The 21,513-nt window shown below is 36.4% G+C and overlaps 1 protein-coding gene across 3 annotated transcripts in view; it reads left to right on the plus strand.

Annotated features, from left to right (window-relative positions):
- The window catches only part of igsf21a (immunoglobin superfamily, member 21a), a 192,983-nt gene that overhangs the window by 58,162 nt on the left and 113,308 nt on the right, over window positions 1–21,513 (plus strand). For all 3 annotated transcript variants that reach the window (XM_063910860.1, XM_063910861.1, XM_063910862.1), the window contains exon 2: window positions 3,072–3,184. In XM_063910860.1, the coding sequence (XP_063766930.1) occupies window positions 3,072–3,184 (113 nt within the window). The remainder of the gene's footprint in view (window positions 1–3,071; window positions 3,185–21,513) is intronic.

A 21,513-nucleotide genomic window follows, 5' to 3' on the forward strand; every position in this document is an offset into this window, starting at 1 on the left:
TGAGTCTCAGGACTAAAATGCTAAGAATATCCGTCCATCTTCATCTTCCTGCCTACATTCACAGCAATGGCTATAAATGCTTCATCTCAGATTTTTTTTTTCAAATGCCATATATATTTATTCACAGCTTTTCAGCTCTTGTTGGACAAAGGCATCAGAGTCCTTTCAAAAGAAGCCATGTGAAATAAGGCACTGCACATTATATGGTTCTGACTGTCACCAGTGCCTGTCACACCAAATGCTGGTCTAATTGTAATCTAGTTTCTGCCCGTGGCATTACCCACACTCATTTGGTCACAGTCATCCAACACTGTGTGCCTAATACTGCATGTCATCACTGAGAAACATATATTGGTTGAATTATACTTCAGAGAACACTTTGGTGACATAAACTCTGAATAGGCACTTTGGGTGTCAGTGCTTTGGATTTAGACAATTTCATCGTGCAAAAGGTAACCGAGTTGAAAAGATGCTCCTTAAATACCAGTGGGAGTGCATTCACTGAGAATTGCTATTCTTGAATAATGTATTTTTCACTGGCTTGAATTCTTGTTTTAAACATTAAATACAAACATTTGTATTATATACTTTGCTCTAAATATACAAACAAAAGGTACGTCAATCTATATCTCTAGTCTTACTTTATAAATAAACAGTTCAGTTTATAGATAAATATAAACCCACCTGTTTCGCTTGTACCTTGGCATTAAATAAAAAGAAATATTAAAAAAGAAATAGCACTTTATATTATGAAACTAATGCACAAGCACCTTTGGGTTATTTGAAGCAAATATACTCTATCTGCATTTTTCTTAGTGTTCTTAGTTTGTACCTTTATGGTTTATTGCACCTATTGCAAGTCGCTTTGGATAAAAGCATCAGCTAAATGAAATGTAATATTCCCCTACAGTGATGCCCTCATAGTGGTTTATGTCATTTCATAAACACTTATTGTTCATGAGGTCCCATTTCACTGAGGTTTATATGTGTACAGTGATATCCATCTGTTCTACAAGATCGTATCCCCTCATTAAATCCTGAATGTGTTAAAACAGCTATTATGTTGGGCAGAGAGTTGCTGTCTGTCAGCGGAAGTCGGCCCACACACCACTGGCTCTCTCTTCTAGCCATATTGGTAGCATATAAAGAGAAGCCCTTTCACTCTTATTTAAAGGAGATTTGATGTTGAAGTAAATATAATAAATACATTTTTGCCCTCTATATTTAGTTTCCCCTGATTTAAAGTAAGGTTCACTTTAATGTATCCAGCATATAGCCTCAATTGAATTGCCCCCTTACAGTCAGTTTTTTCTCCCAGGGCTTCTCATTACCACCAGGAGGGGGTTACATGTATACTCACACATTTATTGGGGAAGCTATTGCCTATGCTGATAAGCTGTACTATGATCACCTTGTGTTTGAAAGTGGGACTACGTTCAGCCAGTGGTGGAAGAAGTATTCAGATATTTTTGTAAAATTAGCAATACCACTAAACACGCTCAGTGAAAAGAAGTATTAGACTGTAGTGGAGTCGAAGTACATTTGTAACAGAAAATGGACGTACTCAAGGAACTATTGTGGAGGACATGTTATGCTTATTTTCAGGTTCATATTTTTAATGTATGCCTCTACTGTGACATGTCTCCATGCTTTAATGTTCAAAAAGGTCTTTATTGTTCTCATTCTGAAAAGAGAAAAAATCATTAGCATAATACGGCCTCTTTAAGTGTGGTAATCAAGTTCTTTCCACCACTAACTATACCCGCAGGTCCATGTGGAGTACTTTGTAGATGATTATACATTGTAGTGATGACTTGAACGATATATAAGGCCAAAACTTAAAATTATAAGAGAGTAGTTTTTCTTGTTGAACTTCAAATGTGTACGTAACGTCAGCACTGGACGTTTTGGTCTTTTTTATTGTTACTTTACTTTGTTTTTGTTCTGTTTACTGGAGAGTGTGTTTGAGGCTGTGTATAACTATTATCACAAAAGTATTGTTTTTAATGACAACTAAAAAATCATTTCAAAAGCTCAAGGCAGTGTACTGCACGAATAATACATGTACAAAGCTGGTGGGGTACGAACAAGTATTTATATATAGGCGTCTTGTACCTTAATACATGGAGTAAAGAGCGCTATCACACAGCAAAACTTAACAATAACAACAACCGTAATGCCTCATTGAATAGAAAACTACTCTGAGCATGTGCAGTGCAGCTTTCATAGTACATGTTCATTTTGACAGTGAGAGAGAGGGGCAGCCCGGAGCTTGCCCGGCATCGCTCAGCCCGGCTCAATAGGCACACCATGGACACTAATCAGAAGAATGCAGTCCGAAGCCGCAATGAAGAGACGACTCAACATGATCTGAAAATATATTTAATCACATATGTTAAACATATTTGGGGAATTATTATTTTAATTAATTTCTGCTGATCGTAGGTGTAGCTGTGCCCCACCTTCCCTCTAATGACGAGTCACCACTGTGTACACCGATGACTAAGCTACCCTATCATCAAAATCAACGCAGATATATTTTCGTAATAAAACCAAGATGTTTGGCTATTTCTGACATTTTTCAATTTGTTTTATTTTTTATATTGAAGGACATATATTGATGTTTTTTTCAAGGTCAAACGGCACGAGGTAAATACCTGGTGAAAAGCTTGAATGGGCTATGTAAAACAAAACATGCAGGACAACATCGTTTTAGGTTTGAAGGAAGATTCAATTTGACAAAACAAAATAGATTTGTTCGTTTTCAAATTCAATGAAGTCAACATTCTCATCCACTTAAGTAACTAAACATGAAATGCTACTTACCAAAACAATTACCTCCCATGTGGAAAAGTGCTTGTTGTATAAAAATTATTCATGGACACTTTCCAAGAAGAGAGTGCGGACTCAGTCAATATTATCCTTTTTAAGATAATTAACATTCTGCAAATTCATGACCGCTTTAATGCTGTTGCTCAACATTTACCTCAGCATGAAAAAAAGTATCTTCATCATGTCGTTTTTATGATTTATGAATGAAATAAAACTCTTCTCCTTTCTTTTTTCTCCAGGATATTTGACAGTTACCATAGAGCCACTGCCTCCTGTTGTTGTGGGAGAGACTGTTACCCTCAAGTGTAACTTCAAAACTGACGGAAGGCTTCGAGAGATTGTTTGGTATAGGGTGAGTAAACATGTCTGCACTTTCAATGCCATTTAAACTCTAGATTCTCTCAAGAGCATCATTCCTTTTATTTTAGCCACTAGGTATTTGAGGAGTTCAATTCCAATGGTCGTAGCACAGGTTTATAGCGGCCTTAGAGAAAATTCCATGCACTTTCAAACTGCCATTTTTAGGAAACAGGCTAATATTTGGAGCAGGTGTATGGGAGGCTTCACTGGCTGTTGTTGGGAATTTGATTTCTCAATCTGCTGGTCATCACCATCATGTCTTAATAGTTCACAGCTGGCGAATCAACAGTTATTAAAATCCCAGTTGGTGTACTACACTGCCTAAGTGCTGCCAATAATTAGATCTCTTTTGGAGGAGAAAAAAACATCACAAAAAGAAAAAAATTTTGCAACCTTTTTATTAAAGTTCAGTTGGTAAAGAAAATCTGCAGATATCAGAGTTCAAAGACCATGTGGCTGACTGTACTTTTGGAATTTGCTTAGTGATAATTGGAATTGTGTAATGTACTGACAAAGTGTAGAGCCTGAAATTCAAGGTTCCAAGGTTTCAAGGTTTTATATATGAAAATCTTGTAGGTGTTCCATAAAATACATTGCACTGCTCTATTGATCAACAAGTCACTTTGACTTCTTCTTGTGTCATCAGTGGTGCCTGTGATATAATCGAAAAACTGATGGGTTTGCATTGCAAGGGTGGCTCTGCTCAGTAGAATATGCACTAGTGAGACATGCCGTTCTGACTGAACAATAGATGTGGCTTAGGAGCTCCACACTAACGTTACACAGGAAGAAGTACAGTTTACTTATCCTGAGGAATATATTCATCTTGTGAAAACAGGTGTCTGAATGTATTTTAGGTCTAGAGGAAGCTTTCTAAAGTCTGAAAAATAATTAGAAGGACCTGTTGCATTATGGTTAATGTAGGATCCAGTATTTCTGATGCTTGACCCGTACTGGACTTTAGCAAATATTTGGCTGGATCAATGTTAACCATTCTATAAAATATATACATATGTATAATGATAATAACGACAATAATAATGTATAACACCAACAATAACAATAACAATAACAATAATAATAATAATAATAATAATAATAATAATAATAATAATAATAATAATAATAATAATAATCATAATAATAATAATAATAATAATAATAATAATAATAATAATAATAATCATAATAATAATCATAATAATAATAAATACATTTTGAAAAGTCTTATCTACGTCTTGTCTTCAGAATACTGATGAACGGCAGATATGTTGAAGCATCACCTTGGTGCAATAATAAAGTGAGCGTTCGGTTCCTGCAGTGGGCAAGCTATTTATTTTTATGTCATCATCTGCTCTCCTTCACCTGAACACGTTGCCCTATTTTGTTTTTTAAGAGCAGGTTCTCCTTTTTTGTATCTACTGTGTGCCTGGCATTGGAAAGAGCATTAAATACAATATGAGTACTGTGGTGATGGAGGAAATTTAAACAAGATCAGCCAAAAGACACAATCAGTACTACAAATCTCAGTTATGTATCACCTGAGTTAAAATCAGGTGATACAAGCTAAAAGTTCCCATGTAAACTGTTAAATGGATTTTAGGCCAATATACATCCTTATTTGAACACTGTTCAATAATCTTAAGAGTACACCTTTCATAAATGAGAAAGCAGCCGTGTGTTGCTTAGAAATTAGCTCTGTTTTTACAGAATCTTCTGCCTTTTCACTCTTTTTTTAGTGTGGAACAAACCTGTGTCTCTGAACTCCTCTTACCAAATGCGGACCTTTCAATGTAGCACAAAAAGAGATTGATGGCTCTTTACACGTTCACCTCCGTATCATAGATCACTTTCATGACGGTGACAATTCATTTAATCAGGCAGGGATATGAAAGCGTTGTTTTGCTTGTATTCTGTCACAATTCTCTGGTCCCTGTTGAGGGTTGAGTTTAAATAACCACTGCGAGAATAAACCTGTCCATATTAAGTTTCCCCACGAGGAAAGCTAAGAGGTTGTAACAGAACCTACCCCATCTCTCCTGTGGATGCCACCCAACACAACCACTGATAAATTATTAATCAATTACCTAGACTTTGCTGCCAAATTGTCTTTAATCTCTGCCTTTTAATTTGATTAAATAGTGTTGACTTCTCATTTTACCTCCCGTTCAAATGGAACTGGGGTTGATACTCACCTGGGGAATAGGCATATCTAATCGAAGCTTGGCCTATCAGAAAGGGGGGAGTATGAAGTGAATATTTCAACAAGTGCTGATCTGTGCTGCTAGATCCTGACATATTCTGTTTGAGGATTTTTTAATGCATAACACATCCAGACTGCAGTCAGAATTAACACGTCTGAGGATGTAAGATAAAACCTGATCATTTTAGAGAACCTTTCAAGCCCACGCTCACTGAAAATGTCCAAAAAATTATATTCAAAACCAAACAGATAAAAGTAATGGATTTGATATGAGGTACACTACGGGTTCCTTTAGAGCCTTTTGTGTTTTCTTTATGAGTAAGATCAGTTTTTGGGGACTTTACAAATGTTATCTTTACTGAAAGAAATGTAAGCGTGTGTGAACGGGGGGCATTTTTCACACCTTCCCTTTTTATTAAGAAACTTCACCTTCCTATATCATTTGAAAAAACATTCTTTCATTCAAGAGGCGGAGTAGTAAACTATTGGTTAACACAAGATGAGTAGGAACAATAATGAAGGTGACCAAACTCAAACATAGCCAGTATAATATAATGGAAACATATAAGAATACTGCAATATGTCATGTTTTTTGCAATTTCCATGACTGAATATGACATACAATTGTTTAGCTGACATTTTTATTCAAAACGACTTACCTTTATAGCTGTATAAGTGCTTTCAACCACAAGATAAAACACAAGCATTTCAATAATTGTGCAACTTAAAAAAGAAGAAAATCAAGTTAAATAAGGGAACTGCTTCAAGGCTTCCTCATTTTAAAAACAAAGGTTTCTGTCGATGTTTAACAGTGATGTCAACACTGATCATAGATATAGGCATATGAAGATCCATTGCTTTTAATCATGTTTTGATGTGATGCATATTTAAATCCATCCAGTGGAATATGAGAAAAAAAATATTGTTTTTTAAAGAAATTCATGTTTGACAAATTGTAGCTCTAACCAACAAAATAAGCTTAATTAAATATTGTCTCCCTTAATTACATCTTTCATTTAAGTTTACACAAAATGACATCACATTAACAGACTGGAAGTGAATGGAGTGAGAATGCCCTCTGTAATGGTTGCTGTATAGCTAATGCTTCAAGAGCAAATAAATGAAAGCTTCTGGAGTGTGTATGGTTTTGTAATAATGTTTTAAGTGTGTCGTGAATACTGACGGGCCATGGATTAATCGTTATGGATATGTAATACCATCAAGCCGTCTATTATAGCATAATAGCATACCAAATAATAATGATGGATCATTTGATGAGATGGCGCTGCCTATTTTGGAGAGGAACGTGGCGTGGTGTTGCTTGGGGACTTCTCTTCAAAGACCTACACACAAGCTCATCTCATGCCATGCCTGTTTTAATTCATGTCATCCTAATGGATATGTACATATGGGACATCTCCCAGTGGGCACCCAGGTATACGCTGACGGAGGGAAAAAGCAAGAGGTGTCTGTTAGCTTGCCTGTTGAGTGCACCTCTGCGTTATGGTTCATTTTAATCACTGGATCAGCTGTCTGTGCTCTCCTGTTCTGCCGCTTCCCTCGCTCTGCCAATTACAACTCCTCCATTCTCCCCCTGACATAACTCTTCCGGGATCCTCTCTCACCAGTGTGAGTGTTTTCCCTAAGACACTTTCCTAATTTACCACTGGCCTGTCTGCTGGCTGTGCTGGTTTTTCTGGAACTCATCTCATCATTGAGCTGTGTCCACCTCTGTCCATTTCATTATTAGGATTCAGACTCACCTGTATTTATAATCATGCTCTCTGCTGAATTAAACACCATTCTCCCTTAGCTTCATGGGTACATGCTGTAGCTTTACAAGATGACGTGCAATATTAACGTTATCAAAGGGAAACATTTTAATCAATGACATTTTTGTGATGATAAAGTGCCAGATAATCTGTGTGGGAATTTCTATATTTTCAGCATGAACTAGCCAGAAAATAATTGGTCTCCACATTTTTAAAATTGTATTTTGTCGGAGGTAGTCTTGTCTTGTTTTCTTCTCTTTAAAAAGTTATGACTGATGGTTAGAAAATACAAAGTTTTCATAGTGAAATTTCTCATTTCAATTACCAGAGAAAAAATATATTTATAATTCTTACATTTAGAACTGAGTAGCTGTTGTTGGATGGCAGCCATATTAATGTTCCAGCCATGTCAGTGCTGTGAGCTCTTTTCTAAATTAAACACACTTGTGTACTCTCTTATTATATCTTGTTAACCTAAAATACAGTGGATGAAGAACTTATCGGGTAAAAGCAGAAATACTGTGGTCTTAAAATACGAAGTATAAGTCTGGAATTCCAAACAATAACTAAGCAGAAGTACAAAAGTACTATCAGCTTAATTTACTAGTATCAAAAGTAAAAGTACTTTATATGCACAATGGCTGCTTTCGTAAACAATTTTTTAAAATATAATCTTATATATTCTGTAACACATGTTGGGCGGGTTGTTGTTTGTCAATGTGAAACAAAGTTTGGATTTTTTAAATACAGGGGTGTTTTTGTATATAGAGCTGCATTATACCCTATACACAAACTACATGTTTTTATATGTATGTAACAAGTGATTAGTTAATATAGAACAAATACATCTAGTGGAGTAAAATTAAAGTAGCATAAAATGGTCAAGTAAAGTACACTCATGTCAAAATATTACATAATTGAGTAAAAATACCTTGTTACTTTCCACCATTGCCAAAGTCTTTGGGAATGTATAACTTCAGCTCTTGTTGGCTTTGCTTTAAAATGCAATAATATAAGGAACGAAAACACTCCAGGTGCACATGAAGCATCTTTTCATAACGTTAGTACGAAATCAGCTTGGTTGTAAATGCTTTAAGTTGCCATTCAACTACCAAACACTTTGTTTCAAGCTTTATGAGCCTGTGAAATAACAGTAACATTATCCCCCTACCTGCTCTTGAAATAGCTCACCGTATCCTGAAAATCATCAGTGTGATCCATGTAGTAGCTGAATAGATCTTCGAAAATATGCTCAGGTTAAAAAATAAACAACGCTCATAATGTCGTTTAGCGCTTCTAATTTAACGAATATATGAGTTCACTCCCTTCTGGTGTTGATTTGTTACCCTGTATGTTAACGCTGTAACAAATCAATAGTGTGTGATATCTAGAAAGGACAATAACAAGGGTTATAAATCTCAATCATCGGCTGAAAAACCATTGAAAGCTTATCAGATGTTAATAAAGCCACCTGCCCCCACAGATTCTACCTAGGGCATCTTGAGTTCAACACTTATCTTTGTTACCTATGCTACAACACCTCAAAGCATTACGAAAATTAAGTCTCCCTTGATTTTTTTCCCCCTTTTAACTTACTTGAAATCCATTGGTATCTGAAATCACTCCCGTTTCTATCCATGGAGCGCCAACGTCATGAATATGTCATAGTGTTAGCTGGAGGCAAAATAAAGGAACAACTGGAGGTAACCACAAATACCTTACCTAATACCTTATTAAACAGTTAAGCGTCTTTTAACATTAGGAACAGCGCTACACACATCTTATATATTACTATTATTATTAAACACATCAAATATGCAAATTTGCTGTTTTGTCAAAGGCAGATGGCTCTTCAAATTGCAGTGAATCCCAGCCATAGAACATTTGAAAACCACAGTAGTCAAACAGGATAAAAGGACACATTGATTGGATGTTGTGTTTAGCACACGCTATAAGTTAAGGTCTAAACGATATATGTTGTTGTATAGACATGTGTTTTGTTATGCACACCTTATCAGATATTGGGGGCATTATTTTGGTGATTTTTGTATAACCTCTATTAGCTAACTCTAACGCTAGTAGTATCGCCAGAGATAAAACACAAAATAAACTGTTTAAGTGTCCTGTGCCCACAATAACCATAGGTGCAAGATTTAAGGGCAATCAACATGTTTGATTTCTTTCTGATTAACTGTGCATGCTTGGTTTCTTTATCAGATGTGTAAATATCAGGCCATTGATTGTAGGTTTTCCTGTCAAATCATTACATTGAGTCAGCTTCTAATGTCCTGTGGGTTATAGCTGCATTTCTTAAGTAACACTCATTGTCCATGTGAGTGGAAGGTTTTACACGTTCAGAGAATCTATTGTTTTCAGCCATTGTTAAAAAAAAAACAATCTTATGAGAAATACTTGCTAGCCAGGGTTAGCTAACGTGTTCAGAGACTGATTCTGCCTCGAGCTACGCTCCACGATGAAAAACGTCATCATTTTTACCAGGAGTCTAAAGCGCTCTACATGCACACAATTGAGTGATTGAGTGTAAATACTATATTATTACTCCCACTGATAACATTTTGTAGATACAAAATGTAGAGTCTGACTACACCCGTAAAAAAGATATAATGTGTAGATGTCTGAAACCTCAGTGTATTGTTTGCCACAGAGAAAAGCATTTGAGGCTCTATTAGATAGTACTTCATGAGTGAACAAGGAAATGATCAAGAACAAGCCTATATTAACATGACAACAATCTTTTTATCAACCATATAGTCTTCAAAACTTAACAATACATTGTCCATAAAGCGCTGGACTCAAATGGTGAGTTTAAAATGGTTTGACAAGCAACATAATCCCTTGAGTGTGCCACTAAGTGTACAGTTATATAGTTGTCTGTTTATGTGAGTGAAAGAGGAATTTTTAGGTATTGGATTTATGTCTATGATTAAATCTTATGTTCCAAAGTGATGTTCCAACGCATACCCATTGTTCATGCATCTTGAGCACACTGCAGTCTTTAGCAACGTTGTGGGAGTTCTCATATCAAGCTGCAAGCTCAGTTATTTCCACTCAACATATTGCCATTATCTTAATAGCGCAGAACGACTGTACATGTGTAGTCAAGAAGTTTGTGCCAGCTTTGTTTGGACACAGGCCAGCTGTCTAAGTTGCTTTAAGGAAGATACGATGCTTGTGTTTGGACCTATGACAATAGCTCTGCATATAAAAGACTGACCTGACTGGAGCATAGTGTAACTCACAACGACAAACTTATTACAGGATGATAGTAAGAGAGTGTGTTCCCACTCAAACTCTGCAACTCATTCTATTCGAGTAACACCAACTCTTGCATTGCCTGCGGTAGTTTTTCTTTAAATTTCCTTGTGGCCCACATTCTGACAAATCCCATTAAAGCTGTTGACAGTGTAAAAGCACAATATAACTGCTATGCAAATGACTTATCTTTTGTCACAGCCAAGCAGTATGGGAGTGCATTACCTGAGGGCAGCATGGCTGAATTTACTTTCTCTTTCTGGCCACATGCTATTTACTTTCTAAAGAAATGAGACCCTGTATGTTGCTGGACACTCAACAAAAAGTGGAGTGTTTCTCTAGCCAGTAATCCTGTTCTCGACTGTGGAGAGACACAGGAGGCGTCATATGTTAAATCCAAGTTTAAAATCTTCAAGACAGGGTTGCCTGGGAAACTGGAATCTGTGAGTACAGAACAGGCTTGCAGAGTCTGTACACACAGCACACTCCTGTGGGGTTTTTGGGTGTCTAACTTCCTGCTGTTAAATCCCCAAGTAAGATTGTGTAGGTTCAAAAAAGACTTTTCTCACAGCAGTCATAAAAGAATAACGTGTTCAAGCTAATGCATGCGTTTTGTCTATTTTTGTACAGTGTGTAATATATTTGTCCATTTGTTGGCAAGTCTTCCATTTGCAATGTGGTGGTGGTGACATTTTATACTATGCAAGGAGAAAAACGAGAATTATCCATCCTAAGAAAAATCTTCTGGTGTATATTTATCTGTGGAACAGGTTTTCCGTTTATAAAGCTTGTGCTTCATCATCAAATGTAATCAAGGTCTGGTGATTTTGTTAGTTTTCAACCATTTTTGCTCGATGATGCCTGAGAGACTGGAGTCAATATAAGTAACTGCAAAAACTGTCAACCTGTCTGTAAAATAGGGATATCACTTGCCCTGCAATTTTATCTGGATACGCACCATGATTTGATTATGACAGAAACTCTGGTGGCATTAGTCATTTTTCCGCAACATTAACTGTAATGAAATCAGATCAAATCCTAAAATTGAGTTTATTTGCCACAGAGACAATCATACACAGTACAGCAAATACAGCATGCCTGAATTCAGAAAGCAAGCCACAACAAATATAAAATAAGTCAGTGTACAATAGAATACAATAAACAAATAAAGACAACAAAGATCAGCATCTTTCAGACAAATAAAACAATTAAATAATTAAACGTATGAGGATGTGGATAAGTTTAAGACAATTTGAAACAACATATTGGGACTTATTAATATATGTAGTATCTTGTTTATCCCTTATTAGGGCTTTTGTTATTTATTTATTTATTTAGCTTGCAGTAGAATTGTTGCTGTCCTATGTTGGCTCAGTTTTTGATTTCAGCTTCATTTAAACGTCGGAGTATTAAACTGACTTCATCTTGCTTTTGCACTGGGGTTCAGCTCCTTATTTCGTGTCAGTCTGAACAAAGAACTTTACATTGATGTTCCCTTTGAAGGCAGTTAACCCCAAAAACTTGAACTAGAAGCTGGAAAAAAACAAACTGGGAAATCAGAATCTGATTACAATATATCATAAACGTGATTAAACATGATGATCAGACACTGTATGGGTCAAAGAAAATGGATGTTGTCGTTTCATTTATGTTTTAATTCAATTGCATTTTTACAAAAAAATCACATTTTGTTCCTTCTGAAATAACGATGTATGATTCAAGTAGGCCCACTTAAGCCTCATGCAGTGTAATGATAGGACATTTTGCAATCAACAGACCAAGTAATTACCTCCTGATGTGGTCATTGTCTTCTCGAGTTTTGTCCTCAACCAAATCTAACTCTATTGAGAGGAATCTCACGAATGAGTTCGTATTGAATGTGAAATGGTTTAGCCATGGTTAACCTCCCTAAAACACAGGATATGATTGTTTTTCTTGTCTCCTGGTGCTTGGGGCTGTTAACTGACCGATCTGTATGAACATTAGAAATATGTTTTCCCTCATTTCAATTCAAGAATTTTCCATTTCCTATTTTGTATGTTAAAAAAAAATCCCCTGCCTCTTTAAAGAGTGGCACAAACCTCTGTCATCTTTATTAGCCTGCTGCTCCATGCCAAATGGGGTGCCCCAAGGGGAATGGGAGATAAGGTGATATGGATCACTGCACTGCAACCTTCCCCTTTGAGAATGCCACTGGGGCAAATAAGCAGCCTGTTATACATGAAATGATAATTACACACTTTGTGTCAGCAAACTGTAAGATGAGTCCCTTTTTCATACACAAATTGTAATAGCAACAAAGGGACTGATCATTGCTGTGCAGCTTACTCTGCTAATGTCAGTGGCTGTAATGACAATGGAATAGTTCTTCTCCATGCCGCTAATAATGAATAATGCCTCCTCATTCTTTGCATCTCCCAGATATCGCCAGGTACCTATCAAAAGCATACTCTGTGTCAAATTAATGAGGTGATTCAACAAATGATTATATGGAAAAAGTCGACATGAGAACATTTGTGTTCACCTTACTGACTCATTTTCTCTATGTGACAATATAATTAAATACATTGTAATTGTTGCATCACATGTTTTGCATCTTTATGGCAAAAGTGTGCCTTAGTACTTTGGGCGACAGGTGCTAATGCAGTACAAGCGCCCAACACATTTCTATGAGGACAAATGCATTGCAGAAAACGATGCAAACAAATCCCCACAAATATGCCAGATCACATGCAAATGAAGCAATATCTTCACCATCTTGACAACACATGCACAGCAGTTTAATAAAAGCTATGCACAAACAAAGCACTGCAATTAAAAATATACTTCAGGCAGCTCAAAACACAACAGAAGCGGGGATACTAAAAAGTGATGCACACAGCTGGGACCAGAGCGCTTGTTGACATTCAGGGATTATAAAGTGGGTCGCTGCATAGTGTGCTTGCACCGGTCGGCCACCGTACATCAGCGTGTAATAGATCATGCATCACAAACGCATCAATTTTTGGTTGTTTTTTCCCAGAGGTTTGTGACAGTATTATAACAGTATTACATTTAATCCCAGTGTTTATGTATATCTAATGCTTTAAAACAATTAAACAGATTTTTCAAGAAGAAACATGATAGCTAATTCTGTAAAGTCTTGGAAAAAAGGTTTGTTTTATTACATTCGATGAAGTGTGGCCATCTGGAGAAACCGATTTTTAGTTTGAAGTCATCACTTCTGCTTTAGTTTTTTTCAAAGCTTACTGTAGTGCTTCCAATTTTCCATGTCTTGAATATTCATCATACCAGATTTTTTAAATCCATTCTCACAATCACAGAAGGATCAAACAAGACAGTGATTACTTAGCGATTAGGAGTGGATCAGAGCTTCTTTGTGGCATTTGCACGAGAGGAGGAAGTCATTTTAATGCCAGCAGAGTCTTAGCATGGCCTCCACAACCCAACACACTGTGAAGTCCTCCGGGGTCATGAAGGATGCAAACAAGTACTTATTTAGTTCCTTATATATTTATTTACATGTTTACTTCTTTGTGTGGCTGATGACAATTAGCCTACTTTCAGTGGTAAAAAAGACATACACAAAATCACAAAACGGCGAACCCTTTACTAAATAAATGATCTGATTGTTTGCAAAGTCAGATATTCAAACAATGTGTTAGATATGGCTGGTAATATTTATATTTTAATGAACACATCCCATAAAATCACCAAAACCCTCAATGAATTGATTCACAAGTACTGTCTGTGTGGCCAAAGCCTAACATTGCTTATTCCTCTGTAACAAAGAGCTCCATTGTTGTACAAAAGCTATTAAAAACACATCAGTGAGCCACACTGTTGCACTGAATGAAATGTTCCTTTATTACCATAAACATGGGCACTTTAGTGTATTTTGATTGGATCCCTCATCCACTGTCCTACTGATGTAAATACTCACTAGAGCACAGAAAGTGTAATAGTCGAGCGAAAAAAAGGTCCCCGACAAACGCCGAACTCATTGATTTACAATACTGAAAACTGATGTGTCATGCTTTTAAAGAAAACTACTGGTAATTAACCTTTCTAATAACAATAATTATGGTTTAAGCCTGAGTGTAGATGATAATATTCTAGAGGCCTGGTGGCAGACCTAATGCCATGCTTGGGCATTTGGTTTCCGAGGGCGGGCCCAAGGTAAAATCAATAGGTTGCACAGTCACATCAATTTATTGATTTTACTGATTAATTGTTGCCATATCTCCCTTTCTATAAGCACCATACTGTATGTGCTTGTGGAATTTTGACTATGGTTGCAGACATATTAAAAATGAAACCGCTATTTTCCACTATTTTCTAGGACAGCTTCCTGGACTTCTATAGGGGGTCCAGTGGGATTTACCACATATTTATTTATTTATTTGATAAAAATGCTCGATGTTGATGCTTTTTTATGTGTTCTTCACATATTTACATGCAAAGAACATGTCTCGGTCATTTAATGTACAGTTAAAATATTAATGCAAGCACAATTAGGCTGATTTCTCTGCAGAGGGCTAACACTTTATCGGTGAAAATATATAACTATGGGGGTTATATTACTATAATATAAACATATAATCTATATTAGTGAGCTCAGAATCAATAAAATGCAAGATATATTTATCAAATATATTGAATTTTATGGGTCTAGAAATGCTCCATGAAAGTGACTCGAAAGTTACTCAGAAACATCTATTGTCAAGAGGTGATACAACTTGCCAAAGTAATTTGGAAAGAGGTCATTATATTTAACAATTTCTTCGCCCACCACTGCTGTTAGTTCATATGGCTCCACGGACATATATTTTGCCTTTTGGAAATAACCTAATAACATGTGACAACCGTTATACATTTTGCAAGTTACTAGACATATATAATTTGTGTTGGCCCGTTCCTTCGGTTTGAATTCATTTAACAAGAACATTAATAGTTCATGATGCAACATCAGTGTGGGAGCAGTAACATTGAACATTACATTATATAGAAATAGGTCATCGCAGCAATATTGGAGCATGTGTCGAGTTCTTCATATAGCAAGCTACACCAACATAAAGAGAACAAATAAATAATAGGAGAACATATTCAAATTACACATAAATTGACAATATCTAAATTAGCTGATACTATTGATTGCTATCTTCACATTTAAACATCAACATGATCACACAATAGTCCTCTATTCATGCATCTTTAACTGCATCTCTGATCCTGCATCAGAGTCATTACATAACTATCCCAAAATCCCAGCATGCATTTAGTGAACAGCAGCACACTGTGAATATGTCACAACCGTATCACAGGGCTAATTGTGGCACCAGTTATCAGCGCTTAACAATGAACAGGAGTTAATAAGAACTCTTAAGGGTCAATACTTTAGGAGCACATATACTTTAATCTTCAGACCGTATTATATTTAAATCTTTAAAAAATAAATGGAATGAAAACAGCAGCCCTCTCTAGAATTCAAATTAAAGTGACATCTTGAAACATATTTAGCCTAGACAAATACAAGAAAAAGATAACATTCACCTTCAAGCCGTGTGTCATGCCTCCTTTCCAGAGCATCTCAACTATGTACTGTGGTCGGCTTATATGCTTTATTGTGTTCCCACAAAATAATCAGGTCAGTCTCTGGATGATTGCTTTTTGTTGATCCTTTCAAACAAGGTGTTGGCCCTATTGAAACGTAGCCTGGGGCCATACTGCCCCTCTCCAAAAATCAGCCAGTCTGAAACCTGAGTCTTGTTGAATCTATAATAAATTGTTTACAGAGTAAACCGCTACTCTGCAACCTTGCAGCAATAGCCGTAATACAATGATACAACAATCCAGGTATTGTTCCCTGCCTTGAGTTGCCATTTTAACATTATAAAACTGTCCATATAGAAAGAAAGAGAGTTGAAATATAGATTCTCATTGTAGCCTTACATCAAATTGCAGTGTTCCCCATTGATGAAAATGTATGTGTAAATAACACTGTTAAAACTGATGTTGTATCAAGAGAAATCCACAAAAACAAAACAAAAAAAACTCATGAAAAAGGAAACATTTATCTGGTTGATTTGGGACATTTGCCATTGTGAAGCAGCAAACTGCACATACTGTGTGTTGGTGAATAAATTAAATTACTGGCTTCTTAGTTTGATCATCAAGTCTTGGCATGGCAGAAATGAGTTTGTATCAAGTAACATAGCAACTTTTGATCCTTTATGGTCTTTAGAAAGGACTGACCCAAGTGCAGTTGATCCCGAAACTTTCAAAATGGCCGACTTCCTGTTGGTTTTGGACAACAGCCCCAAGAAATTATTTTGTAAGTCTTCCTGTGATCCTTGGAAATGTCTAAGTGAAATGTACAGCGACGGCTGCTTTGTTAAAGTGTTTTAATTTGAAATATACAAATAAAACATCATGTTGGGTTTCCTCCTATGAGCATTACTTCATTTACCCAATAAGGTTATATTATTACATACAGCTCCGGAAGAAAATAAGAGACCACTCCAAATGTTTCTTAAATCTTTATCTCTACATGTGTGGCAGCCATTTCAGTGTCTGTTGAATTCCAACACCGGGAAAAATTGTCAGTAGTTTATAGTGATGGGCCAGTTCTCAAAAATGTAATACAGCACATATTACTGACTACTATCTTTTTAAAGTAATACACATTTACACACAGTTACATTACGTTATTGCTGTCTCTGAACTGTAATGCGTTACACTTTGCGTTACTTTGAATTACTTTCACCAAATAACCGCAAAAGTATGGCTTTAAATGCTCAAATGTAGTTTATTGCGGCTCTATAATTAATGCTATGTATTTACCTGGCAGTACATGCTGAAAATTAGGAAAAGAGCTAGAAATTAAACTCATGCTCCGTTCCTGCAGCCCTCTTAACCAATAGTAAACAGGCTTACTGAGTTACTACTCTACCGGGACAATTGTTTCTCTGGTGTCGGAATGTCTCGCGATGTGTGTGAATTCTTAGAAACAAAACACCACATCATTTCGGGTTAAAATGTGTTGTAACTGCGTTACTGAGAATTGTAACGGGTATTATATTACCCAAATTTCAGAAGTAATGCGTTATATTACTGCGTTACAGCCAAAAGCAATACATTACTGTAACTCTGTTACTTTTGTAACGCGTTACACCCAACACTTGTAGTTTATAGAATACAATAACATTTTTTTTTTATTTAACTCAAAAACATACCTATAAATAATAAAACAAGAAACCTTTGTCTCTACAAGGAAATTAGTCTCATAAGTAATACAAGTTTTAAATTGTTAAAGTGTTAAACCTATTGCGTAAAATCCACTATTTCATGTCTTATATTCATAAATATGTGTCCCCTCCTGTGTAAAGTGATGCTGAGTTTGAGGAAAAAGGTTATCTCTCTTGTTGTACTCATATAAAAACTGAAAATGAGCTGATCAGAATTGGGCCACTTTGTGATGTCACACATTTTTTGTGGGCTGTGCAACCATTAGCCAGTAACCAACCAAGGTAACATCCGCCCACCTTATGACCTGAATCTCCTTCTAGAGCACCATTGTGTTAAACCAAACATCTCAAAGAGGGGTGTGGCCAGCAGCAGCTCATTAGCATTTAAAGCTACAGACACAGAATCAGCACTTTTGAAACAGGGCTGAAACCGAGGGGTTTGTGGCATGCTACAAAGCATAATCTGTATTTTGATCCAAACACTTTAGATACATGTTATGTATGTATCTGAGACCTATGATATATTGTTGACAAATATTGTAATAGGGGACCTTTAAAGTAAGTCAAAGATAAGGTTAAATGTTATTAAAGTAAATATGTTGCATGTCATAATAGAAGTCGAGTCAAACATTTTTTTCTGATTTACAAGCACAAATCCTGATCTATTTCTTGTCTTAGGGTGGCTTTACACGGAAACGAAAACGGCTTAAAAACGCAAAACATTTTTGCGGATGCACTATATCGTTTAGATGGAAACGGCGTTTTGGGGGGATGAAAACGCAAGAAAGTGAAACCACCCTCCAGAGTGGAATTCTTGAAAACGCTCCACTGTCGCGCCACCGTGTAAAGGATGAAAAACGCAAAACTTCGTTTCTCGTCACATAGAAATGACGTGCCAAGCATAATAAAGCGCCAGAAAACCGAGGGAAACACATTAGAAGGCTATCAACATGTCCGTCCCTGCGGACTTTCAACTCGCCTTAGGCGCTGTAATTGACGTTCAAGAGTCATTTCATCAGATAACAGCAATGATGAGCGAGAGTAGTAAAGAACAGACCAAAAATATGAACTACGTTCTCGAAATTCTTGAAGTTCATAGAGAGAACAGGCGACCTAGACAGCTGTGGGTGAGACCTGGGAGGACTTCTCAGTGGTGGGATAACTTCATGAATGAGGTGGTAGACGACCAAGCGTGGCATGAACATTTTCGCATGTCGAAGGAGTCTCTGTTTGCCCTGAGTGAGGAACTCCGTCCTCACATTGAGGGACAAGTAACAAACATGAGGGCGCCTGTCCCCGTCGTTTTTTCAGTCGTCACTTTTGCGTTTCCGTATGCACGCAGATTTTCACCCTAAAACGCTCGTCTAAATGCAGATTTGAAAGTGAAAACGAAACGCCACTTTTGCGTTTTTGTTTCAGATCGTTTCCGTGTAAAGGTAGCCTTAACCGACTGCTTTTAAAAAGAAAAAAATATCTCTTTTATCATGCTTGTTTCTCTGATTGTTGATGTTATACAGCAAGATCGGATAATTTGACAGAAAACAACTGAACTCATGAAGTAGCCTATGCTGTTAGTTTAAAATGTTAGTTTTTAAATAGTATGCAACCTGCCAGATTACATTAATCACCAACATTTCCATAACATGTTACTAAACAACGTAACCCAGGAGACATTACAATTCTTATAAAACATATTTCCTTTTGCAAATTACATAAACAGTGCTAATCAGTGTTTTCTATGGAATATAAGCTAATCACAATCAGCCTCCTGATGGTAATTAAAATTAGGCTATGATAATGTTCCCACTTGATCACAAATTGTAGGGGTATGTGCCACAGCTGGCAAACATAGCTGTGAATACACCAAAAGACAATAAAACCTTTCAAACCTAGGCGAGTGAGTTAAACACACCAGTGTCTTCCGTTCTTCTTCCTGTGAGATGTGACCTTTGCTTGAAGGCTGTAGTCAGCGCTTCTATTTACTTGACCATCCATCATTTTTGTTCCGCTTCCAATTCAGTTTCATGAGGCAACTAGAGACTTAAAAGGTTAATCAGTGCAGCAGTTATGAGCATACTTTAGATTGGAAGTCAATATGTGTAGAATAAAGTGCATATATCCATGTGCTAACTTGCTTTCAACCATTGCTTGAAGTTAGGGATAATGTGCAGGGAGGCGGTAATTGATAAAAAGTAGGTGATAAGGTTCCCGATGCGGTATCTACTAAAAACCAACAACATGATTCCAAAAAATGTGTTTATTGATTTAAAAATGTTGTTTCCACTTAGTGACCAAAGCAACATTTGTTAAAATGACAGTAGTTCTGATCAATTCTTTCTTTCCAAGTCTGTTAAGATTTTCTTTTCCATTTATAAGTCATTAAACAATGCCAGAGTCTATGCCATGCTCCGGTTAGTGTTTACTTCCTGTCTGTCTTGTGTTGATCTCTTTCCTTCTCTTGCACTGATTTTTCTTTACTGAGGACAGTTAAGTCATCATGATTCCAAAATATTGGGCTCTCCACAAATATAAAAATGAATATTTAAAAAAGTATTCCAGGTTTTATTCTGATGGAGTTGTCCACAGCTGACTTTAAATCGACCAGACTTCTTTATGCGCATTACTGCACATAGTCCCTAGATCCACCTTAGCAGCAGACTTTTAGTGAGAATTGACAGTTTCAGGAATGTCCAAATTAACAAATCAATATTGACTATCCATGTAAAAAATAAGATAACTACTGGTGACAGTTCTGTTTTTACTCCAAGGGGTCTTCGTAAAAGTTTATTTCCTGATTTGTTTAGATTTATTTTGGCCTTCTTTTGGGAAACTATAAAATTCACCTCCGGTCAGTTTTGGCATATTTTTGGAGCAGGTTTGTTGTTTTTGTGACGATTTTCTTAGACTCTGTGTAAATGGAAAGTCCAAAGTACATTTCTCAATATGTAAGGGTCAGTCCTTTGCCCCACATTCTTCCGGGAATTATTTTATGGTGTGCTGAAGGAGACGCCTTTTGCATTGGGAAATACTGTATGTTGTTCTTTCAAAAAAACTAACTTCAAAAGAACTGTCGTTTACTGTGTGATATATAATGTAACAAAGCTTTTCATCTCTCTTGCTTTATATCCGTGAAGAGTCTATTTTACCGGAGAATATACATGATAAAGGACACATAGATGACTATTTTGAAATAAAATATTTTTCAAGCGCGTCTAAGAAAATAATGTCTTCTTATTTTGCAATCCCGGTATTTTTTGTGCACATCATAACCAATATAAAATAAACACAGAATCTTCTTCAGAAGGAACATTGTACAGAACTACATGGTCAGACCTGAATCTTGTCTTTATATGTCTTTTAGAGAAAAAATACACCTCTGCTCTATACTTAGAAATGTGTGCCATTGCTGCCCTCCCTGCCAAGGACGTCACTCAACAATGTTCCTGTTTTTTTGTGCAGGTGCCGAGAGATGCTATAAAAGGATTTTGCTGCCTCAGTCTGACAATTTACTACAAAAGAGGCTTTTCAGCATGGGCATTTGCACCCTGCCATTTCAGAGCATCTACTTAAAAGCCAGGAGAGTTGCTTGAGCCTTTTGTCGATTTCAAAGATTCTTCGACATGGCCTTGAACATGAATCTTTGTTCTTTGAAGATAAAAGAGCCAAGAAGATTTAGGGCTTTGTGAATGTCCGGAAAAAATTGTGTGTAATGTAACGGGGAACTTTATGTGTACCTTAAAGCTAGAGTGAGTAATGCATTCAAGAAACACTTTTTGTTATATTTTTTGAACTACTAAGTCAAAAAATACATGTTTTTGCTTATGAT

The sequence above is a fragment of the Eleginops maclovinus genome, chromosome 20 (assembly GCF_036324505.1).
Source record: "Eleginops maclovinus isolate JMC-PN-2008 ecotype Puerto Natales chromosome 20, JC_Emac_rtc_rv5, whole genome shotgun sequence".
In the NCBI taxonomy this organism is placed as follows: Eukaryota; Metazoa; Chordata; class Actinopteri; order Perciformes; family Eleginopidae; genus Eleginops; species Eleginops maclovinus.